The sequence below is a fragment of the Trematomus bernacchii genome, unplaced genomic scaffold, assembly GCF_902827165.1.
Source record: "Trematomus bernacchii unplaced genomic scaffold, fTreBer1.1, whole genome shotgun sequence".
Taxonomy (NCBI): Eukaryota; Metazoa; Chordata; class Actinopteri; order Perciformes; family Nototheniidae; genus Trematomus; species Trematomus bernacchii.
The window spans coordinates 364,986-385,603 of NW_022988024.1; the positions used below are offsets into that span (position 1 = coordinate 364,986).

Here is a 20,618-nt window from a genome sequence, read left to right on the forward strand (position 1 = left end):
AAGGAAGGAGTCTAGAGCCTCTGTCATGCACGCTGGGCTCTATTCTTACCTACTTACAGATACTGGTGGACAGGGGGCTGGCTCATTCCACAATTAAGGTGTATGCAGCAGCCATTTCGTCCTGCCATGAGGGATTTGGAGGCAGGTCAGCCTTCGGTCAGCCTTCAGTCAGCCGCTTATGGCGTGGTTTTTGCAGGGGGTCAGGAGACAGCGCCCAGTGGTGCACACCTCCTCCCCGCAATGGGACCTGCCGTTGGTGCTCGAGGCTCTGGTCACAGAACCATTTGAGCCTCTGGAGCTCTCCTCCCTGAAGGCTCTGTCATTGAAAGCAGCTTTGCTGCTTGCCTTGACTTCAGCCAAAAGAGTGTCTGAGCTGACCGCTCTGTCGGTACACCCGAGTTGCCTTTTGATCCGGGGTGACCATGGCGGGACGACACTCAGACCGAACCCCTCCTTTGTTCCCAAAAAACTAAGGAGTTCGTTCAGGTCGAGGGTTATACAGTTGAACGGCTTTAGTCTTCCATCCCATATTGGGGCCAGGGAGGCTAAATTACACCACCTCTGCCCGGTGCGTGCGCTGGCATGTTATGTAGAGCTCACGGCTTCCATTAGGCGCACTGAACAGCTGTTTGTGTGCTTTGGGGAGGGTGTGGCCGGTAAAGCTCTGTCCAAGAAACGCCTGACAGGATGGCTCTGCGAGTGCATTTCACATGCTTACGGACAGGCGGGGAGGGCCTTCCCCACTGGGGTCTGTGCACACTCTACACGGGGTATAGAGTGGCGAAGTCACGCCCATCTACTTCCGGTCCATGGGACCTTATTTCGGAAAAATTATGCATTGAAGTCAATGGGGAGAGAAAACGTATCTTTCGATCCCGTTTGAATTGTGCCATGAATTACACATATGATGTTTGTCAATCTTAAAAAATCATTTCCATGTCAAAAAAGTCACAGTTTGTTGTAAAACTGTTGAAATATAAGACTATGAAAAATACGCAACTAGAAAGACTACAAATCCCAGAGTTGCGTAAGTGATGTCACAATTGTTTTCCTCCACTAAGAGATAGCTAAGATCAGCGCCATATAGATAGAATCTATCTATATGGCGCTGGCTAAGATAAGATAACTTTAACAAGATGCCTGTGTGCTTAGTACCAGGTTGTTATCATACCAGCAATGGGTCTTGCTCGTTCTTTCGCTTCCCGTCTGATGAAAGGACCAGGAGTGGCTTGATCAAGTTAGCTACATAGCTAGTAGCTAGCACGTTAGTTAGCATTACAGCCTTGTCATTTTTATTAGCCTTAACATGAAGTAACATTAAGTAACCCAAAATGTTAAACAGTAAGAGTAGTAGTCATATTTCGTGAACCCTTTGAAGAGTACTGTCACACCGGTGTGATCATTCTATAATACACAATTTAAGCCCAGGGGAGAAAGGCTAACGCTAACGCTAACGCTACATTAGCATCGGCGATCTTTTGCACTTCATGCTATCTGCACAAATGGTTGACATTAAACATTGTCAACCAGGCAGTTCAGAGAGAATCAAAGGAAGGCAGGCAGGCAGGCAGGCAGCTTTGCATGACATTCATAGTGAGGGTAGTCAGCAGTGACGGCCATCTTGGTGACGTGTGTTATTGTGCGAGACCGGAGATGTAGTTCATTGAGCGTTTCACACAAACAAATGTGTTACTTCACAGTTTTACGACATATATATATTTTTTTTACTTGCAAAATTATCTTTTAAATTGACAAACATCATATGTGTAATTCGTGGCACAATTCAAACGGGATCGAAAGATAATCTTTCTCTCTCCATTGACTTCAATACATAATTTTTCCGAAATAAGGTCCCATGGAGGTCCACCGGAAGGGGAGGGACTTCGCCACTCTATGGCCATGTCAACCGCCTTGTTCAACGGCGTGAGTGTGGAGGACATATGCACGGCGACATCTTGGTCTACGCCAGGCCCCTTCATAAGGTCTTATCTCTTGGACATGTCTGACTCCTTCTCATCCTCGGTGCTTGCTGGGGCAACACACGACTGGTGAGAGGGGGGGGCTGTGGGTCAGTCCCCCCCCCCCGGGACATAGTGCACTTATGTTTTCCCATGCGCCTTAGGGACCTGGGAAACGTAGTATTCTGTAAACCCCGTACAGGACTGGAGGACGCTCCTCGCCTTCCTCACTATTTTCCATGCACACTCTACACGAGGTAAGCGTGTGTGAGTGTGGGGACCAAAAGCCGGTCAGGGGCAGTGTGATGGGTTGATGTTGTTGAACGACAGGGCATTTATCCATCAGGGCTCCACCCACTGTACCCATAGAGTCCAGTAGAGGGCGGAGCCTGTGTGAAATATAACGGGGGGTTACGTATTGTAACCCTGGTTATATAAGCACAGGCGGAGCCCTCTACCTAGGGGCCCTGTCTTTCCTATGCCGCTCGCTGAAGAGGGTGTAGGATGACAGGAAGGAGGCGTAGCCACCTTATATACTGTGGGCCTGCGCGCGCATTCATTGTAACACATAATCACTGATGTTCCGCTGTAACGGTGGTGATCTCATCAGAGCACACTGGGCTCACAGGGAGGGAGGGGGGGGGGGGGCAGGAGCTCCAACAAGCCGTTTAGGACAGAGAGTGAATACACATGCTATACAGAGATGCTGTAGGAGACACCAATGTGAGTTTGGAAAATTACACAATATAAATCTATTCTAGTATAGCTCAACAATGGAATTATGATCAGTAGAAATGGCCATGACATGGGACCTTTAAGAAAAAATCATGAATATAAAAATAAAACATCAACTGATTTAAAATTAAGGAACAAATCAAAGATAGAATAAACATAGTATAGTATGTATGTATGGTAATTGCAATATAATGTAAACGCATAATGAGAAGTCTGTGTGTGTATATGTATGTACTAAAAGATAAATAAAAATAACTTTATTAAAAATGGCATTTTAAAACATATATTAGGGCAGAAGTTAAATTATAAGATAAAATCTAAAGTGATGTAAACAAGTGTTAAATAATTTTGCTGTAATGTACACAGCAATATAATATTTGTATAGACATAAAGAGAAGTAGTAATATATGTATATACATATGAATATATATGTAAAAAAAAAATATATATATATATATTCAATGGGGAAAAAACTGTAACATTTCTTACTGGTGTGGTATTGGCATGATAAAGAGGATTAATAACAGTTTGCTGTGTGTTTGTGTTTGCAGGAGTGAGAGTCTGAGTGCAGAGAGCCGCTCGGTGCAGAGCAGCCCGAGTTACAGGCTGATGAAGTCCAGGAGCGAGTCGGACCTCTCTCAGCCCGAGTCAGACGAAGAGGGTTACACTCTGGTAGAGCACACACACATTTGTTTCCACACAAACTCAAATCTTTCTCAGCATAGATATTTATGTATTCCAGATCTGTACAAGGAGTTATCTGGATTTTAAAGCTACATCTGTCTTTGTTTTCTCTTTCAGAGTGGAAGGAGAAATGTTGACCTGGACTTGGCGTTTTCTCACAAAAAGAGAGGTAAAGCTAATTTGAAAAGCTCTGTTTAATGTTGGGAGTGAGGATGATACAGGGCATCAATCATACTCTTGTCTCTCTGTCTTTTGATTCCTGTGTGGATAGTTTATTTGCTCCTCTTGGGCCAGTTGAGCCCCAAACACAAGAGGAGCTACAAGCAAGTAAACGATGGCATGTTTCTTCCTCTTGTTAGACCATACTTCCATGACTGTGATGCCTCTTCATTCATCTATCATGATGAGGGCCTTGCGTTGAGCTTTACTCCATATTCTATTATCTGTGCTAATGCATAGAGGGCAAGAATAAATAAAGACCATACATATGTGCTGATAGTACAAATAACAGGTCATTCTTCTGCTAAGATGAAGGCTCACTCCCTTAAGAGTTTCCATGGAGTTTCCATGGAGTTACCAGTCGCGCTTTTTTAGATAAATCATCACTGCAGATCTCATTTTTGTTACCATTTAACTTATCAACCAACTGCAGCGTTTTCCTCAGTAGTTTTAGGGGTAACCGATTGTTTAGGCGGATAGCAATGGTGGGCAAAAGCTTTTGAACATTTAGAGCATGTAAACATATCAGAGTAGAGGCACAAAATACAAATATAAACCTGAAAATGAGCATGATAGGGCCCCTGTAAATGGAGAGGAGCGATGCCGTGAGTCCATGAATGAGACAAGTGTTTTTGTGGTTGGTTCAAACTTTTGTTATAATCTTATTTGAGTAGAAACTTTGATATATACACGGCTATGGTCGGTTGAAAAAATAAAATGAAAATAACGTTGTCAGTAGCCTATGTTATAAACAGGTTTGGTAACGCACAACGCATTACAGAAGGGGATTCTGTGTTTTGATGTGGACATCTTTGTAGCGCTATTTCTGCTACACAAGATTACACCATGGTTAGGATGCTCAAATTGTGTACCATCCATTTTTAAGTAATATTGTCGCTGGCGCTGCCTGTGTTTTGCCCACCAGCTACTACGGTTACTCCAATTGGAGACTCACATTATATCTGAATCCATAATGGCTGAGTAAGACTTGTGCCAGCATGAATAATAAGCATATGGCCATTTGATGAATTCTTATAGATGAATAATGCATTGCACTGCTTTTAAGTACTTTTAAGCAACATGGTCCATCCATCAAAAGAGTTCTGTTGTGTTTTAATGCATCTGAAAGGCTCCTCTCCTCATCCTCCCGTCTTTAGGCTTACTCCACAGCTCCCCAGACTCCCTGGCTGAGTCCTGGTTCCGCGCCAAACTGAGCCGCCAGCGGAGCTACAGCTCGGCGTTCTCCTACGAAGAGTCAGAACTGGACCTGAGCCGCTCGCTGGGGATCCACGCTCTCATCGACAACATGGTCAGCTTCATCAGTGGCGATATAGGCCTGGCTCCAGCCTTCAAGGAGCCGGAAGAAAGCATGTCCACCAGCCCACAGGCCACTATCCTGGCGATGGAGCAGCAGCAGAGCAGAGCGGAGGTGTGGGGTTCTCTCAGGAGTTTGAATCCAACTAATAATTTAGACTTTCTGAAAGTAGCAACATATTATTGGTAATAGGGCAGCCAATATGAGTAAAATACAGTCCAAGAGTTGTTCTTGTGACCCTGTTAGAATATCCACTTGACTTCTGGAATGTGTTTTATCTCCAGCTGCGGTTGGAGGCGCTCCACCAGATCGTGGTGTTGATCTCTGGCATGGAGGAGAAGGGCAGCCAGCCCGGGAATGCAGATCGAACCAGCGGTGCCTTCCCGTCCTCCTCCCTGCTCACCTCCGTCAGGTTGCAGTTCCTGGCGGGTTGTTTTGGCCTCGGCACCGTGGGCACCGGAGGGCTGAAGAGAGAGAGCGTGCAGCTACATCATTATCAGGTAGGAGGCTGATAACTGCTGGCTGATAAACACTTCCAGTCAGTTTGCAGATGTCCCATTATTTGATTTACAATAGAGTACAAACCCTTTTATATGCATCTTTACATATTGGTGCATCCTTCTTTTTTCTCAGGATGGTGTAAAAGCAGCTAAGAGGAGCCTCCAGATGGAAATCCAGACAGCTGTCCATAAGATCTACCAGCAACTGTCTGTCACACTGGAGAGGGCTCTGCAGGCAAACAAGCACCACATAGGTAATGGAGACCTCTATTGTACATACCCAGCAGGGGAGCCCTTAAGATGTATTGGCATTACTTGTTCGGACCCAGTCTGTTTCTCAGTAGTACATGAAGTCAAAATGGCCCGACTTTCAAGAAGCACTTACTTTGTGAATGGGAGGGAAAATAACTCTGGATTCGGCTTTTAGTGCATTTAACAGATTTTAGGAACTAATGATTAAAACAAGAGCTATTCAAGTTTTCATCTTGGCAAGTTGACTATCGTTAAAAAAAAATGTTTGCTGGTTAATAGACGTCTCTTTCCCACTGTAAGTCACCGTTTGGCCACTAGGAACATTTGCTTTAACACCTGCCTCTCTTTCTAGGTACTTGGTTTTGTCTCATCTCTTTTTCATGTCCTTTCTCCATACTAGAAGCCCAGCAGCGCCTCCTGCTGGTGACGGTGTTCGCCCTGAGTGTTCGCTACCAGCCTGTGGACGTCTCCCTGGCCATCTCCAGCGGGCTGCTCAACGTGCTGTCTCAGCTCTGCGGGACAGAGACCATGCTAGGGCAGCCGCTCCAGCTGCTGCAGAAACCCGGAGTGTCCCAGCTCAGCACCGCCCTGAAGGTGGCCTCCACACGCCTGCTGCAGATACTGGCCATCAGCACTGGGTAAGAGATGGGCGGCACGCTACAAGGAAACACTTAGATTTTCACTATCCATCTAGAGAGATTTGGGCTTTGCTTTTCTTTCGTAACATGTCTTTTTTCAGTTTAGTGGACTAATTGAGAGAAAACATCCAAGAATATTTTGGTTTATTTGACTTACTTTGTCGAATGGTGTTTTAACATTTCCTTTAAATTCACCAAAAGTTTGAATTTGTCTTTGCCTGATTTGAATTCAAAACATACATATTCAGATAACCTTTAATACAAAACCAGAATGTCATAATGTAAGTAATAATATAGTATTGTTAATAATATTTAATTGATGTATTGGTTATTTATTATTATAAAAATTATGACAGTTCTTTTTGGGTTTATGGAGTGATTTAACGTTTCAAAAATACATGTTTACCATATTCACCCGTAGTGTCTTCTCTTGGGACGTTTAATACTGAATGAAGTTGAAATCAGAAACTTTGTTAGCCTTAAGGAAGTATTACATTGTGTCTTTTCTTTGTTTTGCAGGACATATGCAGACAAGTTGAGTCCTAAGGTGGTTCAATCGCTGCTGGACCTGCTATGCAGTCAGCTGAAGAACCTGCTGTCTCAGGCAGGAGTCAGTCTCCTCTCTCCTGGGAAAGAGCAAGAAGATAACAAACAGGAGGACAGTGCTGACTCTGAAAAGAAAGACTTCAGAGGTGATCCTGGAGTTCGTTTGTCAGTTTCAGTCACCTGATGAGTGGGCTCTGTTGTCCTTCATGTGTTTGATATGAAATACAACATACTGTATTGGTGTATTTAAGTTTGGTTTTTCAATAACAATAGCTATGATCAAATACATGATTTTCCTAAATGATAAGATTGAACCTTGTACATTTTTGTCAACAATGAAGGTTTTTATTCCATGAAATGTAATAATTGTGTTGTCTTGTTTCTTCAGCATTGCTCCGTAAGCAGCACACTGCTGAGCTCCACCTTGGAGACTTCCTGGTTTTCCTCAGGAGGGTGGTGTCTTCGAAGGCCATCCAGTCCAAGATGGCCTCCCCTAAATGGACTGAAGTGCTGCTCAACATAGCTGCACAGAAATGCTGCTCAGGTACCACCACCTTATGTACCTTATATCATTCAACTGCGATAAATGTGCAGTACTTAATCTCATGGTTGGTTATTTCTAGGGGTCCCTCTGGTTGGGAACTTAAGAACTCGGCTCCTTGCTCTTCATGTATTGGAGGCTGTCCTGCCTGCCTGTGAGGCCAATATGGAAGACGACCAAGTCACACAGGTATGTTATTATCACTATACTTACCTGCTCCCTGCCGATATCCCGCTTATTATTACTTAGAAATAAGTCTATTCATTTGATAACATTTCGATTTTTACAATATGTTCTTGACACCTGCTTAACTTAAAAAGACAGCAGCACGTTTTCTGCGTCAAAGTCTGCTCACATTTATTTTCAATTAACCAGTCTGTTGCACTGAGAGCATACCGTGTTCCCTTCAGTGTTTACATTCTGTCTGTCTCTCTGCTGATTTCTTTGTCCTCCAACTCACTGAGTTTTCTGATTGAAGACAACTCATGTGTTTTTTTGCCAAAGCTGACATTAAATGTACCGTACTTCTTTCTGCTGATTGATATGACTTCAAATAATCCCTCAAGCGTCGATAGCAAGCTTTGCTATAGAAAATGGCGGACAGCACAATGTCCAAATTGACCAATCAGAATTGAGTATTCTACTAAGCTGTTTAATAAGCCCTTAAAAACAGTCAGTGAGCTAATACAGTTTGTTCTCCTTTAGGTTGTTGAGCGCCTCTTCGCCCTGTTGTCTGACTGCATGTGGGAGGCTCCCATTGCCCAAGCCAAACACTCCATTCAGATTAAAGAAAGAGTTCAGGAACTCAAACTACAGGTACACACCAACCCATTCTCTATCCCTAACAACATTTCTGTATCATCAATTGTTGTTTGAGTGACTCGTTTTTTTTTTATTCCACAGGGAGAGGCAGAAGAGGAGGACGAGAACCTTCCCATCCAGGAAGTGTCCTTTGACCCAGAGAAGGCTCAGTGTTGTGTGGTGGAAAATGGCCAGGGGCTGACGCATGGCAGTGGGGGGAAAGGCTACGGCCTGGCCTCTACTGGTATCTCCTCTGGATGCTACCAGTGGAAGGTAATAAGAACATTACATATATTTGAAGAGGAACCCTGCGTCAGGTTAACTCTGAATTAATAATCAAAATCGATGTCATTCATTTCACATTTGATTTTTTCTTTGTAGTTTTACATCGTCAAGGAGAACCGCGGCAACGAGGGTACATGCGTAGGCGTTTCACGATGGCCCGTGCACGACTTCAACCACCGCACCACGTCTGACATGTGGCTGTACCGGGCATACAGCGGAAACCTTTATCACAATGGAGAACAAACACTGACACTTAGCAGCTTCACGCAGGGAGACTTCATCACCTGTGTTCTGGACATGGAGGCCAGAACCATCTCCTTCGGCAAGAACGGAGAGGTGAGAGACGCATGCTCAGGAGCAGATGCTATAGCAAGTACACAAGCTCTAGGATACGCAACAGTTTATCCTGATTATCTTTACTGTTTATGGTAAATGGACTGCATTTATATAGCGCTTTTCAAGTCCTTACCACCTCTCGAAGCGCTTCAACAACACAAGTGGCATGTGGAATAAAAACTGAATTTCAAACACTGATTATAAGTGTCTTAAAGTAATACAAATAATATACAAATCGACTTCATTTATATAGAACCTTTCATACACTGATTTCACATAAAAACAAAAGAGATTTAGAAAAGCTTTCTATGGCCTCACTGTCCTGTGTCCACCTCTAACTGCTAACTTGTGATTCCACAGGAACCAAAGTTAGCCTTTGAGGATGTTGACGCCACAGAGCTCTATCCCTGTGTGATGTTCTACAGCAGCAACCCAGGGGAGAAGGTAAGACAACACAAGTGTCCACCTGACTGAAAAGCCTTCTTGTTCTCCATCTGTATGAGGGATTTAACCTCGTCTTGCTCGACTGTGTTTAGAGTGACCCAACAATTACCTGGGGCTGAGATTTCTTATCTTTAATCTTTTGCCTCAGCACGGTCAAAAGACAAGGTCACTGTGAACTTTTATGGCCATACCTCAAGAATGAATGTGCTAATTATGAACATTTACCACAAAAGTCTGTTCTGAAGTAAAATGTTGAAGTGGGGACACTTTGGACACACATGGATGTAAAATCGAATGTCACCTAAATTGTCTTTGGGAACAAATGAGCTGTCAACACCTTTTACATTGATGTTGTTTAATGTGCATTGTCCTTTTAATCTTGTTTCTTTGGAGAAAAGAAAGAAACAGAAACGATAAAAGAGGCACCGGTAAATTAACATGATACTAATATATGTTTATAAGAAACATGATATCAATATTGCTATGGCATTACATTAAACTTATTATGTATACACATATTGTATTTATGTATGTATATTTAGCTTATTTATTTTTAAAACAATTTCCAGGTTAAGATCTGTGACATGCAGATGAGGGGAACGCCTCGAGACCTGTTGCCTGGCGACCCGGTCTGCAGCCCCATAGCCACCGTCCTGGCCGAGGCCACCACACAGCTGATCCGCATCCTACACCGCACAGACCACTGGACCCACTGCATCAACAAGACCATGACGGAGCGCCTCCACAAGATCAAACTCTGCTTCAGAGAGTCTGCCAGTGCACCCGGCAGCGGTGGAGGTCAGAGGCTGAAGAAGAGCCGATCGGTGCAGAGCCGCGAGGAGCACGACGCTCAGAGGGAGAGCCAAGAAACCCCCACGAGGACGGAGGAGGAGAGGGGCCGCCACGGACGACAGCATGGCTTGGGAGAGCTGTCGGAGCACCACCTCAGGACGCTCTGTACGGAGGTGTGGCCGGTCCTGGCGGTGATCGGAGGGGCGGATGCAGGATTGCGCGTCGGTGGGCGATGTGTGCACAAGCAGACTGGGAGGCACGCCACTCTGCTGGGCGTGGTGAAGGAGGGCAGCACCTCGGCCAAGGTGCAGTGGGACGAGGCCGAGATCACCATCAGGTAGCGGCACATATGTTTTGCTGTGGCATCTTTTTGTCACCTGTCTTTGACATTTCTCTTTGTCTATACGCTGCTAGTATGTTTAATTATTAACTAATTGTCAGCTGCTGATACATTTATTTTGATTTTGACAATATTTCATGACAAAAGGCCTCTGAAACATACTTTTACTTAGTTATCAAATAACAAGGGGAAAATCCTTGTTATTTCCAAAAGATAAGGATCACATGATCTCTTAGTAGTTCAATATTCGACAATAATGTGACTGGTCCAGGCCAGTAGTTCCCAACCATGTGGGGTTGCAATTGCTTGACTTGTCGTTAAGTTTGTACTTTCTGGATTTTATAGAGTGCAAGAAAACGTTTAAACCTCACAGAATAAGGACACGCTAACTAGTCAACAGCCTCATTTTGCATTTTAATAATATGCAGTTGAAACTATTGGAACAATGGCTGAGAAAATGCAAGAAGGAAAAACTGAAAAAAAAGAACAGATTAAATAGTACAATTTTGATTTTTTTTTAAAACACACACAGAACTGTATGCAAAGTTAAAAAAAATGAGATGAAAACTGATCTGCGATACAATATTGGCTCACTTTACACAAACTTCATGCAGTTATTGCATTCACTTTATAGATTTATGTACATTTTATGAGTTGTTTTGCACTTGTATTGCTATGCACTGACGTGACATGACATTTTAATAAAAGATGTCGTAGCTGCTAGTCAGGGGTCGTTAGTTTACTCAATGATAAAAGAGGTTGGGAACCACTGACCTAGGCAAATATTGATCAGCACTACATGAACGACTACATGGCTAAAATAATGTATCTTAAAACACGTTTGGAGCTGAATGTTTCTTCACCTGTACTCACATTCTTCTGACACTGCATTAGTCACCTCATTGCTTTTAAATCACCTTTTCATTTTCCCTCGCCCTTATTTACTATTTTCATGTTGGTGTTATTGACTTGCCCCTCGCGTCATTAATCCATAACTCTTGTGCATGGCCCATTAAATCATCGATCAAGGTTTTTGTCTCCATACCCACACATTCCATGTCTTGATTTGTCTTGCATGCCGTGCTCTCTCTCTCGTGCCCTTTCCCTCACTTTGTGTTTCCTTCCCTTGTCTCCTTTCACTCTCCACTCCCTTCTATTAAAGCTTCCCAACTTTCTGGTCGCCTAGTGACACTCCGCTGTACAACCTGGAACCCTGCGAGCCGCTGCCCTTCGACGTGGCACGATTCCGCGGCCTCACCGCCTCGCTGCTGTTGGACCTCACCTACCTCACCAGCATCCACGAGGAAACCGCCACCAAGCTCAGCGCGCGACGCCACGACAAGAAGCATCGCAACGCGGCCTCCACCGGGCATGAGCCCACGGGTAACGAAGACAAGGCGGAGAACGAGGGGCACAACCGAAACGAACAAAAAGATAACCAAGAGGAATCTGGAGCTCCAAACACCTCTGACATGCGTGTGTCCCACAGCCTTGATGAGGTGAAGGCACATGCAGCACCCAACTCAAAGTCAGAGAGCGAAATCTCCTCTGTTGTGAGTGGAGGAAATGAGACCCTCTTCACTGCAGCTCCTCACACTCCTGTTGAGGGAAGCAGGAAGAAAGGCCATGAGCACGGCTCCCGCAGTCACGAGACTTCGCCCTCCTCCATCGCCATGCAGTCGGAAATCCATGCTGTGCAGCTTTCCTACCTCTACCTGGGAGCCATGAAGACCCTGAGCGCCCTGCTCAGCTGTAGCAAGTATGCTGAGCTGCTGCTAATACCAAAGGTACTTGGTACAGTTGTATCACTTCTATGTTCTTCAGTTGTATGAGTCACTTTTTTAAGTCAACATATAGTTATAGTAGAACCTTTCAACATTTTCAGAAATATTTTTGATTGGCTTTCCGGCTAAGAGTTAGATGATGAGATTTGTGCTCAAGTATCAGTCTCATCGTCTAATTATCTGCGAGGAAGTGAATGTGTGCATTCTTGCAAAAATGTTATTCTTTTACAATTAAAACTAATACAAATACACAGAATCTGGCAGCTGTGAGTCAAATGTCTTACCTGAAACCAATCCAGGTCAAATACCGGTCAGATGTATGCTAACTTATCCTCTCTTGTAACATCAAGGTGTTACCAGACGCAGCATCCAGCGGGCACAACGCTGATCTGAATGCCAGCACCAACGGGAGCACAGCTCCCACCTCGCCGGTGTGCCAGGAAGAGGTGGAGATGCGAGCGGCTCTGCAGTTCCTCATGCGCCACATGGTGAAGAGGGCAGTGATGCGCTCCCCCATCAAGCGAGCCCTGGGCCTGGCAGACCTGGAGCGGGCACAGGCCATGATCTACAAGCTTGTTGTGAATGGGCTGTTGGAGGAGCCCAGTGGAGGAAAAGCTAAGCCTGGTGAGAATATATAAACATTTTAGATTGGATAAGACATTTAAAATCTATATATAAGATAGAATAAAACATAATACACCAACCTATGTTTAAAATTATAGACACAGGATACTATTTACATATACAGTGTGATTACAGTAGGTAAACATTTTGGTGAGCAGCTGATGACGGTGCTATGTGATTGTTTATTACTGCTGGGAATTCTTAAAAGATAACAATAACTTTTCAGCTTCGTCTGTCTTTTTACACCCCTTAGGAGTGAGAAGTGAGCCTGAAGGGGAGGGGGACGGTACAGAGGGGGAGCAGTTGGCACAGACTCCAGTCACAACCAGCCCCTCTGCCTCCAGCACCACCTCCTTCATGAGCTCCTCGCTGGAGGACACCACCACTGCCACCACCCCCGTCACAGACACAGAGACTGTCCCTGCATCCGAGTCTCCGGGGGTCATGCCGCTCAGCCTCCTCAGGTCAGAACAGATGGCTGTACATACTGTCAGTTGACGAGCCTTGTTTCTCATGTATGATTCAATCGAGATGATTATTTCAATGCTTCTCTGACAGGCAAATGTTCTCAAGCTACCCGACTACCACTCTGGCTCCAACCCGGCGAGCTCTGACTCCCCCAGTAACCTCTCTGCCAACCTCCCCCTCAGACGAGGTGGGCCGCAGGCAGAGTCTCACCTCCCCCGACTCCCAGCCCTCCAGACAACAGAACAGGACGGGTACCTGTAAGTATGCCTGACTGCCATGAGTGTAAATATCGAGAGACAATTTACAAACTTCAAATTATTAAATTAATCCAGAAAATAATGTGCATGTGATTCATCAATAATGAAAATAATTGTTGGTTGCAGCCTATTAGAATAACTTAAAAAAATCTCAAATCTCAAATTAATATTGGTTTTTATAGTGAAATAAAATGTGACAAAAGCCAAAACCATGTGCTAGAAAAAGTGCGCTACAATGGAGGGGAGTTGTGACTTAAGAATGATATTAGAGTATTATTTAAAACAAAATACAATGGCAAACTGTTTTAAAGCTTGTTGACACTGGTTTGGATTCAATGCAAACCCATTGAAGACTGATATCATTCATGACAAGGGATTCCCCTTTGGTTGATCTTTAAATGAACTCTGTCAGATTACAGTCATTGATGCAAACATCAGAGAGCTGCTGATACAAAGTCCAATATTTAACCCATTTAACTCAGTTCTCTCTGTTGGGTCAAATGTGTTCTCATTGGCAAAACAGAAGTGATTTTCCCTTACATATGTCCACCTCCTTTGACCTTTACTTCTTGTAAAAACTGAGATTTCTTTCCCCCTGTGACATTGCAAACTGCTGCTCTGATAAATCATGCAAAGTGAAACTACGATGAGTTCAATGGATTAGTGTAACCTGACAGTCTGAATCAATAGAGCCTGACGCATCACAAAGCAGGTTTTAAACTTTTCAAAAATAAATCGATATATGCAAATATTTTCAGAGAAAGGAAACACATTTGTAAGAGTATAAGGGGGCAAACAATTGGTTTTAGTAAATAAAATAAAACGTATTTCCTAAGTGTAAATTGTTTGATGCTGATTTAAACAGCAGCCTTTACTCAAAAAGTGAAATGATGTCTAATGACATTCTTGTTATTTCATGCTCCAGTATAACGAACACATACAGATTTGTACTAATTGTGGTGGTGTTGTTTACTTCAGCTCTGTCGGACCCCAGCAGTAGGCTGTCCACATCCCCCCCTCCCCCGGCCATCGCTGTGCCCCTGTTGGAGATGGGCTTCTCCCTGCGGCAGATCACCAAAGCTCTGGAAGCCACCGGTCAGTCTGAGTTGCCTGCCCCCTTTTTTTCAAATTGTATTTAATTGAAACTTTTTTTTATTTATTTTTTATAAAATCGACTATATATGGTTATTTGCGAACAATGCTTGCATTATTACAATCACAAATAATGAATTAATATAAAACAGAAAAGCAACACATTTCACATTGTAGGAAACAATTGATTGTGTAAGTTGCATTCAACAGGCTGAATTGTGTCTTTGTGCAAAAACTACTAATAAAAAAAGGATACATTAAAAGAGATTTAAATACAAACACAACAGAAACGACATTAAATGCACTAGAAGGTACTTGATGTTGATGACTGAAAACATGGAATAAAAGGGGGAAAAGTTATCACTATTTTCAGTCGACTACAGATTGGTACAGGAACAGCAGGTAATGGATCAAAAAGTGTTTAGTAAGACTATACATATTGTAGTATGATCATCATTGTGCTGTTCTGTGTGTATTCCCGTTAACTCAGGTGCCAGTGGAGAAGCAGACGCTCAGAACATCACGGTGCTGGCCATGTGGATGATAGAACATCCCGGCACGGAGGAGGAGCATGAAGAGGGTCACACCAGAGGCAGTGGTGTCGGCGGCGACGGCTCCGACTTGTCCTGTCCAGGAGCAACAGCCTCTTCTGGAGGCAAATCTCTGGACAGGAGCCCCTACCTGGTCTCTCCTGGAGACATCGTCAGTGCTGATGCCTCAGAAATGGAGGAGGGCTTCAGCGAGAGGTACAAACGCTTTTCCTCTAGGGTTGAATAAAGCGAATAAAGATACATTCAGAACAACAGTTTACATGCTTTAATGTAAACATGTTCTAATAGAAAAATCCGAAAATAATGTACGAGCCTAAAACTCAGCACATATATATCTTATATATCATTCTCCTTTCAATGAAGATATCTGCATGGCATGAGAAAACGAGAAGGGAGAATAGTATCATTGTCTAGTATCTATTACCTTCAGAATGATGTTAAGGCTTTTGTATGTCTGTTTCTCCTTTTGGAATCATGGTAGACATGATGATGTACATTAGTTTAAATCATACACCACATAATTATAAATATTACAGTTTCTTACCCTATCCTGAATGCCAGAAGATTTAACATTTGTAATGTAAAGTCAATATTTTAAAAGCATTTATTTGTGTTCTTTTGTAGTCCTGAGGGTCTGGAGCAGGACAATGCATCGGCCTCCAGTGGCGTTCCGCTCAGAGGCCGCTCTGCTGCCGGCAGGAAACACCGCTTTGACCTGGCAGCACGCACGCTGTTAGCCCGCGCTGGTAAGAGCCACAAGAGCCTCATTTACCTTTCCTTATAACTTTATCGCCCGCTTCTTCACTTTACTTTAAACCTCCTCCCCTTCAGCAGGACTGTACCGCTCGGTGCAGGCGCACCACAGCCAATCACGGCGGGAGGTCTCGTCGCTCCAGCAGCAGCAAGACCCCGGCGCCCTCTACGACTTCAACCTGGACGAAGAGCTGGAGATGGACCTGGATGAGGAGACCATGGAGGCCATGTTCGGCCAGGATCTGGCCAGCGACACGGATATTCTGGGAATGTGGATCCCGGAGGTACTGGACTGGCCAACATGGGTGTGTGTGACTTTATGCTTTGTCCAGAGGGCTGCCAACTCCATTCTGCTCTTTACCTGCATCCCTTCTCACAGTTAGCTCATATTATATGTGCACGCTAAAAGGCCTACATATAGGGGCCCTTTATGCTTTTTGCGGGTTTCCCTTTCCAGTAGTGTGATGTTTAGGTCCTTGTGCCTGTAAATGGTCTGCAAAGGCTGAAATCCCAAAGTTCCCTCCAGAGGGAGTTTCTCTCTCACACAACCCTGCCTGAAACGTAACATAGTGACTTCACTTCTTAACACTCGCCATTCTATTGGCTAGCACTCCAATACATTGTATTTGATAGTCTAAGGGGCGGGACATCTCTAAGCGGTTAGCTAACCACAAGAGACGACCAGCTAACCAATCAGAGCAGACTGGGCTCTGGTTTCAGGCATAGGAAGTATGAGAAAAATAAAGACCTATTTGAACATTAAAGCATGTTAACATGTCACAGTAGAGGCACCTGAAAATGAGCATATGTCCTCTTTAAAGTCACTCGCTTGCACATTTCTCCTAAGAGCCCACTCACTCTACTGATCTAACTGGCATGGAATGAAAGACTTAACACTAACAAAATGATTATTCTCTGGCTGTTGCTTGGAACTGATTTTTGTTGATTTCTAACACACCGCATGGATGCCTACCTGCTGCTCTGAACAACTCTGTCTTGTTTGTCTTCATCTATGTGAATGTGTGTGTCACTCTGTCATTTCACCACACCACGCAGCACGTGTGTGAAACGGATGATCGCGATGAAGTTGTGGTGTGCGAGCTGTGTGAGGCCAACGTCGCCAACTTCAACCAGCACATGAAGAAGAGCCACCCAGGATGCGGCCGCAGCGCCAACAGGCAAGGTTACCGCAGCAACGGCTCCTATGTAGACGGCTGGTTTGGAGGGGAGTGTGGGAGTGGAAACCCTTACTACCTGCTGTGTGGAGGCTGCAGAGAGAAGTACCTGGCCATCAAAAGCAAAGCCAAAGTCCCCATTGTGGAGAGGTTGGTACACCTGAGAAGATCGAGTGAGCATGAGAGCACATGTGTGTCTTCACTGTATCTTAGCGTTATTAGCCCTTACATCCAAGCTGCTTACAAAGAGGACCGGTTTAGGTTGGTTTGTTCATGCGGCCAAATACAAGCTTTGCACAAGTGCTTTTCTGAAAAGTCCGATTTTTTTTATTTAAAGTGCTTGGAACCGCACCCCAAAATGGCTAGGAAAGAAGACGCCGAACGCAGTGCTCAATCGCGAGTTGGCCACATGTAATGGCTTGTCGCTGACCTCTTTGAATTTTTTTAACAAAGACGTTAGCACTCGGGTTAATATGATTAAAACTATTTGATTAGTGTTCTCTTTTGTTTATTATTATACTTTTTTTTTTATTGTGATTTGAGAAACGGCTAACTCTCCAGACCACTTTTAAAAGCTTTAATTCCCTATAAAATGTATCTGTTTGGAAACATACATGTACTGTACATCTGTAAACGAACTGTTTGTCATGTTGAAATCATCAGACATTCGGTTATATTTTAATACATGAATCTGATGAATTGTCATGTAATCTTCTCTTTGACATGTTCACAGGTATAAGGGACAAGCTCCTGACCTCCTGGGGAAGCAGGACAGTGTCTATGAAGGTATTGTCGATTTTAAAACGTCAAACTGAATTCAAAATCCAATGTTTTTTAATGTTCTGTGCAGTAATACACAAACCTTTTTGCTTGGCTTTGATTACAATTATATGTTATGTCTGTCCGTCCCGCTACAGAGGACTGGGACATGCTTGACGTTGACGAAGATGAGAAGCTGACGGGGGAGGAGGAGTTTGAGCTCTTGGTCGGACCGTTGGGTCTCAGTGAGCGGAAGATCGTCCCCGAGGCTGTCCAGTTTTCAGACAGCGACCCTCTTGGAGCTTCTGTTGCCATGGTGACAGCCACCAACAGCATGGAAGAGACCCTGCTGCAAATAGGTGTGAAGAAGATCCCATAGAGTGGTGCAATGATGAAGTTAGCAACACAAACGCTCTCTCTACAAAAAACAATGGAATTATTTAAAATTGCAGAATATAAGCTAATAAGTCGTAGAACCAATCTTGAACATCTCTTAAGCTTCTGTGTGTGTGTTTGTGTTTAGGCTGTCAGACCTCAGTGGATAAGAGTTCCTCGGGCAGAGTGACCCTCGGCGAGCAGGCGGCGGCCCTCCAGAACCCTCATGACCGGGTGATGGCGCTGAGGAGGGTGACGGCTGCAGCCCAGGTGCTGCTGGCCAGGACCATGGTGATGAGAGCCCTGTCCCTGCTGTCTGTCAGGTAATTGACATCAACACAAGAACATGCCTACACACTGCCTGGGTCTGGGTGTTTGTAATAGACCTGCATGTGGATCTTTGTAATGTGCTCTCCTGCCATGTTGGATGAATAGCAGTTCCAGATATATATAGGTTGTCTGGCTATTTGTACAACTTATTTCTTTCTTATTTCTTACTTATAAGATTTAAAAATGTACAACCTTGGCAAAGATGCCATGATAGTATAGAAAAGTGGTTCTAATGCACCAAAATAATATAATTACAACTATGAAATTGGGATTCTTGTTAGACAAAATGAGTTGCTCAGGTACAGTGTATTTCAACTTGTGTTGATGTGATAAAATATTTGCAACCTCTTTCCTTGTTTATCACTTAATAAGACTGGCTATTTCAAAAATCAATAAGTTAGGTGAGATATAACGCAGTGATCTTCCTAAAATATTTTCTCCATTTACATTTTTGGTTGAAGAAGTGGAAGATTATTTGAATATTTTGAGAATAGAATATCCTTCTATTTGTTATGTAATACATGGCTTCCCTCTCTCTTCATTCCTCCCTTCTCCTCTATACTCCCCCCTCTCTCCCTCCCTTACAGTGGCTCCAGCTGCAGCCTGGCAGCCGGTCTGGAGTCTCTGGGTTTGACCGACATCAGGACTCTGGTCAGGCTGATGTGTCTGGCGGCTGCAGGCAGAGCCGGTCTTTCCACCAGTCCAACATCGGGCTCCGGTCACTCTGAAAGGCCCCGCGGGGCCGCCAAATCGGGCAAACCCATCTCCTGTCTGGCTTACCTCAGCACAGCTGTGGGCTGCTTGGCCTCCAACAGCCCCAACGCTGCCAAGCTGCTGGTGCAGCTCTGCACTCAGGTACATCATGTAACTCATCATTCGGCTGATTTAGTTTTTATATCATGGCTTGATTTAAGCTGTATTTAGTTTTGAAAAACAGCTCAGCTGAGTTATATTGCTCAGTAAATAGTCCTTTCTTCTCACTTTCTGTTAGCAGACGCAGTAGAAAAATAAACAATTCTTAAATGTCACAGCATGTAAAAATGATCCAACTATGAAAACAACACATTGGATTTATGAATGGCCTGACTGATCCAATTGCATTAGAAAGCTGCCCCGCTGTATCATTATTATTATTCCTTGAGTAACCTGTTTAAAAAGTAACGCTGCAGCCCCATATATACTCTTTATATAATCCAATACTTCTTTCCTTTCCAGAACCTGATCTCTGCAGCTACCGGCATGAATCTGACCACAGTGGACGACCCCATCCAGAGGAAGTTCCTGCCCAGCTTCCTGCGAGGCGTGGCCGAGGAGAACAAACTTGTCACGTCTCCAAACTTCGTGGTCACTCAGGCTCTGGTGGCCCTCCTGGCAGATAAAGGGGCCCGACTCAGACCTGCCTATGACAAGGCTGACATGGAGAAAAGAGGTTTGTAGACTGAGAGGAACAGAAGATGGTCCTCCATGTTATCCAACTGTTTATGTGCATTTCTTCATTTCATCTTATTGCAATAAGGTTTTATATTGGTAGTATTTATGATAAGTAAGTAGATATAATATATTGTTTGTGTAAGTAGTTTTCTTTCCATACTTTACATTTACTCTCATAAGGGTAATTACAAATCTGTAATTAGCACTGCCTTTATTAATTGTGAATATAACTTTACATTGAACAGTTCCCTGCTCTGGGAAGAATAACAAAAAACTGAAAAAATAAATTCAAAAATAATTCATATTACTATGAATTATGCCACAACAATTATTTTATCTCTCAGAAAATGGCCTGAAAAGAAATTATTAAAATGTTTTATTTTCTTCCTTTGATTGACCCTAAATTAAGCAGCAAACAGTATTATTACATTTTGGTGATTCTATCCCATCATGTGTTTTTTTAACACATATAATGTCAAGGCAATGTTTAATTATGTATTTTTAATCACCTCATAATGATTTTCATGTATTTTTGTAATATATGTAGTTATGGCATAATTCACCAGTAATGTATGCCATGCTTTCATACACACTTGACTCATGCATCTGCCACCTTGGCACTGCCTCTCTCTG

General features: G+C 43.7%; 1 protein-coding gene across 1 annotated transcript in view; it reads left to right on the forward strand.

Annotated features, from left to right (window-relative positions):
* Positions 1-20,618, forward strand: part of herc1 (HECT and RLD domain containing E3 ubiquitin protein ligase family member 1) — a 76,722-nt gene that overhangs the window by 31,527 nt on the left and 24,577 nt on the right. Inside the window, 28 exon segments of the mRNA XM_034117430.1 lie at positions 3,245-3,365; positions 3,495-3,546; positions 4,754-5,025; positions 5,196-5,411; positions 5,545-5,665; positions 6,064-6,301; positions 6,821-6,993; positions 7,236-7,391; positions 7,471-7,577; positions 8,094-8,204; positions 8,292-8,462; positions 8,571-8,810; positions 9,171-9,254; positions 9,824-10,383; positions 11,549-12,173; positions 12,521-12,794; positions 13,048-13,258; positions 13,353-13,519; positions 14,498-14,614; positions 15,102-15,357; positions 15,787-15,908; positions 15,994-16,220; positions 16,972-17,240; positions 17,824-17,876; positions 18,008-18,208; positions 18,373-18,547; positions 19,142-19,409; positions 19,770-19,983. Coding sequence (XP_033973321.1) covers positions 3,245-3,365; positions 3,495-3,546; positions 4,754-5,025; positions 5,196-5,411; positions 5,545-5,665; positions 6,064-6,301; positions 6,821-6,993; positions 7,236-7,391; positions 7,471-7,577; positions 8,094-8,204; positions 8,292-8,462; positions 8,571-8,810; positions 9,171-9,254; positions 9,824-10,383; positions 11,549-12,173; positions 12,521-12,794; positions 13,048-13,258; positions 13,353-13,519; positions 14,498-14,614; positions 15,102-15,357; positions 15,787-15,908; positions 15,994-16,220; positions 16,972-17,240; positions 17,824-17,876; positions 18,008-18,208; positions 18,373-18,547; positions 19,142-19,409; positions 19,770-19,983 — 5,801 coding nt within the window.